The sequence below is a fragment of the Anser anser genome (assembly GCF_964211835.1).
Source record: "Anser anser genome assembly, chromosome: 1".
Classification (NCBI taxonomy): Eukaryota; Metazoa; Chordata; class Aves; order Anseriformes; family Anatidae; genus Anser; species Anser anser.
This window is the reverse complement of record NC_139720.1, coordinates 99,429,316-99,439,795: the sequence shown is the minus strand read 5'-3', so window position 1 is coordinate 99,439,795 and position 10,480 is coordinate 99,429,316. Positions and strand designations below refer to the sequence as shown.

General features: G+C 43.8%; 1 protein-coding gene across 14 annotated transcripts in view; it reads right to left on the bottom strand.

Moving 5' to 3' along the window:
• Positions 1-3,734, bottom strand: part of CFAP91 (cilia and flagella associated protein 91) — a 36,718-nt gene extending 32,984 nt beyond the window's left edge. For 7 of the 14 annotated variants that reach the window (XR_014575474.1, XR_014575475.1, XR_014575476.1 and 4 more), the window contains exon 1: positions 1,817-2,268. Coding sequence is in view for 5 of the 14 variants with exons in the window: in XM_083811774.1 (XP_083667900.1) it covers positions 1,817-1,939 (123 nt within the window). In the remaining 9 variants the exon portion in view is untranslated. The other 7 variants (XM_083811776.1, XM_083811778.1, XM_083811768.1 and 4 more) reach the window with 7 other exon arrangements.
• Between the last annotated feature and the right edge of the window lie 6,746 nt (positions 3,735-10,480).

The following is a 10,480-nucleotide window of genomic DNA, read 5'->3' as shown; positions in this document are numbered from 1 at the left end:
TGGTACTTCTCAAGATGTGGAGCATACCAGACTAGCAGCAGATGCACAGATATGTCTTGTGGCTGTTTTCCAGTGTCTAAACTTATACTTAATATCTAAGGGTCTAACAGTTCATTACATAAAGAAGTTAGTGTGCATTAACAGTGAGTATGCAGTAATGTGAACTTCTAACACTTTATCCCACGTAACTCCCTCCCATTTCATGTGCTCTAGAAGTGAAGTAACACATTCCACTTACAGAGTAAAGTTACTTTGTTTTATACTATAACAATTTTAGCATGTGCTAAAAATATCTTGATGGGTGTTAGCACACAAAAACGATCACGTTAAAAATCCACACCCTTCCTTCTGGAGCATTGATTTCCCTGGATAGACATGCCTTAAATCTCAAAATTTATGGTTGCCAATAAATCTTTGGAATTGTGTCTCTACTATAAGTGATGTAGCTATACTGGCTTGAGTTTCCGTAAAGCCTGAAATCAGTTTTGAATTGTGCATTGACTCTTTTCATTTCAGGGGGTGCTAACTCAAATGCATATAGGATTATAGTGACATTTCAAGCACCCAAACTCACTGTAGTGTAAGAGTGTCAGATTATGAAGTCCTAGGCAAACTACTATGAGTAACTGCTCGCTGTGCATGAGACTGCACTTTCTTTTTACTTCTTTTGAAAGGGAATTAAATTTCTAAGACTTTGGAAGAGCTTATAAACTAGTATTATTTCATCCTCTGTCTGCCTCATTTTGTGATGCTATAGACCAAGAATTCAAAGTCATATTGTTTTGTGTTGCAGATTACGCAGTTGTTGATTCATATGCTTAAAACATGTTCTATACAAATCGGAGTACGTCACCATGCCCCTCTGCAACATTACATCGGTGACATTCACAACCTTAGTGACAGTATGTCTGCTTACTTTGTCTGTCCTGAACTGTTAGAACAGCCATACCGCTGCAGGCATCTTTATGATGACAATTTCCAGCTCCTTGCACGTGTCTCAGCACAGAGTTGCAGACAAACAGGCATTTCTTTCATGTAGATATGTATTTACATATAAAAGAGCCAGAGATAACTATGTAAGAGACATCCAGAAACATTCTCCCAAAAAAAGTTTTTTGATCCCGTTGTTGGAATGCTTTCTAAGGAATGTCTCATTGCTGTACAGGAACAGACTTTCAGACTTCAGAATATCTGCCTTGCAGGCTCAGTCAAGTGTGTAGTTTCAGCAAGACTCTGTTTAAAATCCAATTCATTGTGCAGTTGGAGCAAGTCTGTTTTTCTTTGGCATTCTACCTATATGCAGCCTGTCCAGACAACAATCACTGTCTAAAGGTGTGACTGTAACTCCCTAGGGACATGCCCTAGCTGGTTTTAAACTACCTAGACTGAGTACTGGCATTAGGGGGGCAAAGCCAGCAGGGAGCTAAGCGTGGGCTAACTAGCCAAGAGCTTAGCTAGGAAGTTAAATTGTTCTAATCTAGTATGAAGAATGAGGATAGGTTTGCAACCTGTTACGGGCTGCGTAGCTGGTGGCATCTAGGTGTTTTAAAGCTGTTTAAGTATGCTACCTTGAGCTGTAGTGTAAGTATATCCCAAGGTAAGTGAGAGGGCACTGTGAAATAACACATTTTAACAGCTGTGCTTGCAGTTGCTTCCAGTGTTTTCTTGTATCAGGTAAAACTGCTTCCTTTGCTTTGTATTTTGCTGTTTAATGGAGTAGCTTAGAACTGAGAAAGTAAGCAAGCTTCTATCCATGTGCATGCATACACACAGAAAAATAAGGTGTATGTGTGAGCTGTCTTTGGCCAACACCTACCAATTTATCACCGACAAGTTGGATATTTGCCTTTGAATGGTCCTTCTCACTCGACAGCGTGTACAGCGGGTCTGAAAGATAAGTAAACAAATGGAACCAGTCACATACGGGAGGAACCAGCATGAGGTGTTGCTTAGGCTCTAGTTCTCTCTTTAAGTCTGTCCATAAGAGATTATAAACCAAGCTAGGAAAGAAAGAAAGAACTGAAACACGACTCCATAGTAACTAAACTCTGCTATCACGCAAAGGAGCCTCAGCGCTGACATACCACTGCATGTGCATGCAAGAAGTCAAATCTGCAAAGAATAATTTTTTGCAAGCTCTGCCAGTGAAACAGACAAAGGATGAAGCAGAAATAAAGGACTGGACAACGGTGAGTCCTCGAAAGCCCTCACGCCACCAAGCGCGGCGGGATTGGGAGGAAGACCCGGCTCCCCTCCATCCCTCCCCGCCCACAACCTGCAGCCAGCTCCAGCAGCTTCGCAGCTCCCCCCCCGGGGCCGGGAGCCCACCGCCCCGGGCCCGCAATGCCCCTCCAGCCCCGCCTCGCAGCTCAGGGGCTCCGCGACCCCGCCGCGGGGCCGGTACCGTAGAGGCAGCCGAGGGGCCGGCCGGAAGCCATTTGGGACGCACCGCGCCGTGAGCGGTTACCGTGGCGACCGGCAGCGACAGGGGCGGGCCTGGCCGCGGGGACTTGCCTCTGGCGGAGTGACGTGGGCGCGGGGGGGTGGAGAGTGCTGGGTGACCTTCGGTGCCGGCACCGCCACCCTGAGTCCTTCACTGCCACCACAAGTGCTTCGCTGTAACCATGAGTCTTTCACCACCACAAGTCCTTCACCGCCACCACAAGTCCTCAACTACAACCTCAAGTCCTGCACCACCACAACTCCTTCACCACCACAACTCCTTCATCACAACTCTTTCAGCACCACCACAAGTCTTTAATCACCACAAGTCCTTCACTGCTGCTACAACTCCTTCACCACTACAAGTCCTTCACCACCACCACAAGTCCTTCTCCAGCGCAAGTCCTTCACTACCACCCTTTAATCACAAGTCCTTCACTGCCACTACAACTCCTTCACCACAAGTCCTTCTCCAGCGCAAGTCCTTCACTACCACCCTTTAATCACAAGTCCTTCACTGCCACTACAACTCCTTCACCACAAGTCCTTCTCCAGCGCAAGTCCTTCACCACCACCCTTTAATCACAAGTCCTTCACTGCCACTACAACTCCTTCACCACCACAAGTCGTTCACTACCACCACAACTCCTTCACCACCACCACAAGTCCTTCACCACCACAACTCCTTCACTACCACCACAACTCCTGCACCACCACAAGTCCTTCACCACCACCACAAGTCCTTCACCACCAGAACTCCTTCACTACCACCTCAACAAGTCCTTCACCAGCACCACCACCTCAGGGCCCCTTCACTCCCTTTCCTGGTGGTGACTGCTCACTCAAAGTGGGCCCATTACACAGTTGTAAAGGGCTGCATGGTGAAACAGGCATAGATGTGGTTTGTACGTAGCTTGAGGAGGGCAGGGAGTGCTCAGATGAGAAAAGAGAGGGGGGACAGGCTGGGTGGTTTTGCTTTTCAACAGCTCTTGCTCAAGTTATTTTATATGATGCTCTCCAGTTCCCCTGGATCCTTGCTTAGTGCTTAAGAAAAACTGGTCTAGCAATTATGCTGGAGGACTGGACTCAAGCCTGGATATTCTTATTCCTGGCACTACTCATGACTATAGGACATCCCTTACTATAAAGGGGTGAAAATAGGCTAGGTGGAGCAGCTGGAGGTATTTTTGCATTTGTAAAGCATCTGAAGAGACATGCACAAAGGATTACAAATAAGCATTATTCTGTTATTGAGATGCATTAATGTTTTTGCAATGAGGATGGCTGTCACCTTCTCAGAGGAGCAAATCTAGAAACACTGGTGTTGTTAAATGGGATGAGCTCTCCTTTTGTCAGTCTAAGGGTATTTGGAAGCAATGCTGCTGAGACTATTCTTTTAGGCAGAACAGGACACAAAAAGCAGTGGAATTGCAAATGGGCCATCTCCTTTGCCTATAATCTTAAAGTAGCATTCATTATTCATTGAATTCATTATTTTGTATACCAAATCATTATTTGCAACATGGTATGTCTGATGGAAAATTTTGGTCCCTCACTGCTTTATCACAGGAGAGAGACATGAGGACTACAGTTCCAAATTTCATGACTCAATGAATTCATGAATCAATGCTGGTTTACTCTACTTCAAGGCCTGATGCTTGTTTGAAGCAGCAACATAATTCTTAGGGTAATAGGTCAAAGTGGGTCAGTTGAAGACTGAAATAAGAAATGCTGTCACTGCTTTACGTAATGGATTGATTCATGTTGTAAAGATAACCAGCTGGCTATAATCATAGAATGGCTTGGGTTGGAAGGGACCTTAAAGATCATCTAGTTCCAACCCCCCTGCTTTGGGCAGGGACACCTCCCACCAGACCAGGTTGCCCAAAGCCCTGTCCAACCTGGTCTTGAACACCTCCAGGGATGGGGCACCCACAGCTTCTCTGGGCAGCATGTTCCAGTGCCTCGTTACCCTCTGAGTGAAGAATTTCCTCCTAACATATAATCTAAATCTCCCTTGTCCCTTCCTTTCCCCCTTGTCCTATTGTTATCTGCCTGAGCAAAAAGCTGCTCTCTATCTTCTTTATAAGCCTCCTTTAAGTATTGAAAGACTGCAACAAGGTCTCCCTGGAGCCTTCTCTTCTTCAGTTTGAACATCCCCAGCTCTTTCAGTCTTTCTTCATAGGCCTCTTTAATAAGAAACTTTACGAAGTGACGCTTTATAATTATTAACAGGGCAGCAAACATCACTTGTTAATAGGCTTGCCTAACATTTCCCATGACCAAGTTCCATTTTCCTTTTTCTTCTATCTCATTGCATTAGAGTTTCATAATTTCCATGGTAAAATTTTCCTTGCTGGACATCTGCCTTGAGGTGATGAGGTGTGTGAACTGTACCTTGGCCAAAAAATGTTTTTGTCAGCTCCACACTCTCACTTTTCCCCTATAAGTTTTTCAGGGAGGACGAGATGCAGGTGGCTTGGATTTCATTTTTTTTTGGTGAGTGAAGGACTGGATGGAAATGTAGTAGGGAAGGAGCAATGGAAAAATTGCATAAGTCGATGCAGACGTACAAATCTCAGGATGTAGCCTAACAGATGAGTGCTCTTTGGAGCTATAGAAGATCAAAAATGTGCAGTCCCACTATTAATTGTAACTGCTTTACAGTGATCTAAATGTATGATGCTTCTACCTTCTTCATTCTCCATGAGCTGCCTGGCCTCACTGACTCTGACTGTAGCTGTTGGCAGCTGGAAGACTGTGGTGAACCAGCTCGGGAGACTGATGTGGCTGAAAACTCACCTGCCAGAAAACAAAACACAACTTTTCAGGTTGCTGCATAGCTGCCTGAAGCTATGAAGCTTTGCTGCATAGCTGCCTGAAGCTTTGAGCGGGACCTGCATGCTCCCGCTCAAAGGAGGTGACTGGTACATGTGGCTGAGCTAAAAAGCTCAAGATTCAGATTCCTGGAACTTGAAATACACGTAAATACTGGTTTATTTTTAGCTGATACTTCTGAGGAATCTGTGAATTACAGATGCAGACAGTGAACAGTCTGGCAGTGTTTAAGGATATATCAATTATTACTGTCTTCTTCATTGTTCTTTGCCTGAAGGCTTCATGTTGTGGTTTCAATTCAGCTGCTGTGGACCTGCTAGGGTCCTTGGAATATGGCTGTGTGCTATGGAATATGCTGAAATGGCAATGTGGTGATATTAGTTCTCAATCAGTCTTTTCTTTCTTTCTTTCTTTCTTTCTTTCTTTCTTTCTTTCTTTCTTTCTTTCTTTCTTTCTTTCTTTCTTTCTTTCTTTCTTTCTCTCTTTCTTTCTCTCTTTCTTTCTCTCTTTCTCTCTTTCTCTCTTTCTCTCTTTCTTTCTTTCTTTCTCTCTTTCTTTCTTTCTCTCTCTCTTTCCTTCCTTCCTTCCTTCCTTCCTTCCTTCCTTCCTTCCTTCCTTCCTTCCTTCCTTCCTTCCTTCCTTCCTTCCTTCCTTCCTTCCTTCTTTCGATCTCTCTCTCTCTCTCTCTCTGCATTCTCTCTCTCTCTCTCTCTCTCTCTCTCTCTCTCTCTCTCTCTCTCTCTTTATGCAGATCAGCCATTTTTAAAGAAAATGATCCCCAGACATGAAAGGCTCTGAAAAAAATCTTTGATCCCAGACAGTACACTGTGGCAATCATATCTCTGACCAACACTTCAGAAAATGGCCTCAAAGCTTCTCTGGCAGGTCTTTGTGTCGAGGACAGATCCTGTTGCTCTGGTGAAAGTGAGCTGAAGGTAACTAAGGTGTAAGCAGTCTCTCTCTCTATATATATATATATCCTCTGTTTCTTAGCTACTGTTTTTACAACTTGACTGTTGGGCCTTCTCCTTAGGGCTGCAGGTTGAAGCATGATTTTTTTTGGTTGGTTTTATTTTTTTTTCAGTAATAGCTTTTCCAGAACAAGACAGTGTAGCTGAGCTGGTGTCCTGTCTATCTGATGATTTCTTATAGCCATTTGGCTGTGAGGAGGCACCATACTCTCAGATATATGAGTAAGCTGTCCACACTTCCATGAGTTACTGTGCAGCATGTGATGGAGTGGACTAACTCTGCGCCAGTGCTTAGCGTGTTGCAAATTTGTGGTAAAGTGCACTAGTTTAGCCGGCCGTGAAAGAGGCTGAGCTAAATGCATTTTACCTCACATTAACCTTGAGGCAGGACGATGTAATTTGCTGTGAAGAGGAATTACTGCTACTCTGTTGATGGACTTGTTATGCTGTGATAACTTGCTGATGTGTTTGAATTGTAAAACCAGACAGAGGTGGAAAATTTAGACGAGGGTAGGCTTGGGCATCAGTTGAGAGCAGAAGTAGGTGGACGAAGATAAGATGGATTGGACATGAAAGAGTGGTTTTAGAGGAGAGCCTTGGCTGGCTGAGCAAAGAAAAATGCACAGGGGAGTGGGGTGGTGGGGAACCAGAGGGGAGGAGGGAGAGACAGGGTGAGCAGTCAGTAGTGGGGAATGGCGTGGTGTGGACAAGAAAATGGGAAACTGAGGTGAGGCGCTGAGAAAGTGGAGAAGGCTGGGGTATGAAGGAAAAGTAATCGACCTGAAAAGATGGTGGATCTCTACCTGGCCCTCCTTCTGCTCTGTAAAGCTTGGGAGGGAACTAGGTTTTTTGCGTGTGACTGTTCCTCTGCAATTCACAAGCATCTGTAAAACCCCTGGCAAGATGTCATCCGTCTGGCTTTACCCACAGTTTTGTAGATGTTCCTCTTCAGCTCTTCGTTAGCAGAGTGACCACCCTGTTGTGGTGCTGAGTGCGTGTGGTGCTTCGTGGTGGCATTTTCCTTGTAATTAAAAAATAAATAAAAAATCTAAGTTCCATCAACGAAGTTACAGCATAAAAAGCATTGTTGAAACGCCCAAATTAAACCCACCCGTGTAAAATTAGCAACTGGTTGATGGGACTGCTATTTCGCAGCTTGCCACGGGATGTCACAGTTTCTCCACGTACGGGCCATCCATCACAGGCCCTGGCCTGGGTGGTGCCAGCTCGGCGGTCCTATTAACCATGGGATGCTATCAGATGAATTTGTCCCCTGGACCCATCCCAGAGAGGCCCTAATATCCATTCCTGGTCCGATTTCGCTGTGGTTCTCTAACTCTGTACGTACAGCACTCAGCGACTAGGCAGATGTTGTGAAACCTGTCGGTTTCTGGGTCTAGGCCTTGTCTCTGTGCTGGCTCTCGGCTGTAGTAAGGCCTTATATACCTTACATACCTATATTAGATACCTATATATCAGTGAAGCAAATATTTCACTTGTGACATCTTTTGTAACAATGGCCTTAGAGTACTGATTGAGCTAAATGTAGCTTCGTCGAGGTGAAGTCTTTGGTTTCTTTATGCTGTTTTTACTAATAGCTCTGCTAAAACAGACATCTTGAGATACAACCACTGAAATGGAAAAAAAAAAAAAAAAAACAAAGATGAAGCTATGGGAAACCTTCTGTTCGCTCTCTCTCTTCTTTTCTTAGTATGACTGTTGGCATGTTTCCTGCACTAAAAGCAATCTACAAATGAGGATAGCTTCAAAAGTCAAAGCTCAAAGAAAATGAAGCAGCAAAGCAGCAGTTCTTTCTGATCACAGTTAAAGTACTCACTCCAAAGCCTGTTGAAAGATTTCTATAATGGTTTTGATTATCACTTAACCAGAAAAAAAAAAAGCAGGAGAGGAAAGGGGGAGTTAAGGACAATTCCAGCTAATGGGCAGGGAAGTGTTTTTTCTGATTAAACAAACAAACAAACAAACAACAAACAAAAAACACTTCACCAGTACAGTTAGACATGCATATTCATAAACTTTATTTCTTGGATGAAACCTGGAGGAAATTCTCAGTGATCAGGGAATGACTGAAGCAGACATTTGGTTGATTTTCCGGGCTGAAGTCAGGAATGTTGTTGTCTAATCTGAGTAGCAAAAGGACCTTAGATTGAACGCCTTAGGGAACTAGGGAATTCCTAGTATTCCCACGCTTCCCATGCAAATACTCAGAGAAATAAATAGCAATGCCAACATGTTAGCTTGCAGCATTCAAATTACAGAGTGTTAAGACATCTCACTTCAAAATAAAACATTGGATGTGCTCTCTTACTTGTCTCCCCAGTTAATGGTTGAATCACCAGAGGAGATGCTATGTCCTAGTCCGAGCACAACAGCACAACATATCACCCTATATTTCTGGCTTAGTAGGAGTTGGGAAGAGCTTGTATCTTCAAAACAATCCAACTACTTCTTGCTTCAGAAGACCTGGATGTGCATATAGCTGGGTTGTGATTGCAGGTGTACCAATTCCATATCTGCTTCTCATTAGTGTCTGGCTCTAGCCTTATAAACTTTTTTGTCAATTTTTAAAAATAAATAACAACTAAATAAAAACTGCATTTGCTGGTAGCAAATCATCACTCAGCCCAGCCTGGAGAGAGGTCCTGCTGAGGTACTCATCTCCATAATATTTGACTGGTGATTCCTGTTCAGCCTGCAGGGGTGCAGGTAGAGTGCTCTCACCAGCAGCCACCATCCTGGCCACGCCAATCGATCGTGCCACCTGGCTCTGCTCTCCCCCCACGGCCAGCATGAGTAAAAGAGGTGGTGACTTCCTAAGAACATCAAGGGCTGTAGATAGAAAGTTGTCTCCTTGATCCAAGGAGATTTGCGTACCCAGAAGTTCACAAGTCCAATAGTTAGACTTTACTGTCTGCTTGAAGGATGGTTTGTACTAAAGCCAACAATAGTTTAGAGTAGTTTTAACAACTCAGCAGATGGTGGGACAGGCAGTATATATTTATCTGATGTTTCAAAAACTATACAATGGAGTATCTTGTTAACATTCACAGCATTTCACCCAGCTTTCCTTGCTTTTCCTCCTATTGTTTGTCAAAGTGCCTGGTCAAGTCTGGCTTCTAATAATTGGAAAATTTTTCCAGGAAGTGAGTGTTTGTGTTTGCATAAAGACCTGATGTGAAGGGAGCCCCAGGGACTCTTGATTTTCTGTGAGTCTTAGTCACTCGCTTCATGGAAATTACATTGCTGGCCAGATGTGTTATGTATCTGCATTTCAGCTTGTAATTATAAATACAGTATAATTATTCCATACATCACATTCTTCTTTCTTCTCAAACAATTAGTGGAATACGATCTTAATCATCTCTATTAAACCTTTCAAAAATATTTACTTATTATCCTTTAGTTGCAACCCACTGGGCTGAGTTAAGCTGAGGGCCATTACACATCCAAGGGCCCAGGGAAAGCCTATCAGAAATATGGGTAAGACAGCAGTTGCAGAACACCTAGGTCATGGCAAGAAATAAGCTGGGATTGGAAGGGGTGCTGAAGGGAGCCCTTTAAAGGGCCCTTCCCCCTGTTGGGGATGGATGCATAAGTATCACTTCCTTTGTGAAAGAAAGCAACGCCCGTGCTTTGTCCAGTCTTGTAAGTTCTCATATCTTACCCCTCTGTCACTGCCTGCACCCACATAGTCCTTACCACTTCACTTCCCAGTCTCTAATGGTGGAGATGAAACAGAACACAGTACAGGATCTAGAGCACATTGCCATTGTCTTGATACGTCAACTGTGACAGCATGATAGGAACTCGTCCTTTAGCATGTTGATCTGAAAACATCCCCTCTTTGACCATAAGTAAGTCTTTGGAGGACCCAGAAGAACCCATTCTGGGTTTTTAATAAGGGACTGGAGTAGTTGAAGCTAATGATGCTCCAGTCTGGAGTAAAATTTAGTACTTGTTACACAGAATAAGTACCAACCCAGTAGACAGTTGGTACTTGGAGAAAATACTGCATAGCATGCTGGTCTTAAAATCTGACCTTAAGCACTTGGTAGTCAAGTCCGATTGATTTTTGGTGGGAATGAGGTTTTTAAAGATGTTCTCCAGAAAGTACCAATAATGGTCATTAAACTCAAAAGTTCTCCTGGATCATCAAGAAGAAAAGCAGAAGAAATCAACTGCGGGAGAATTAGGTATTTGAAGTTGAA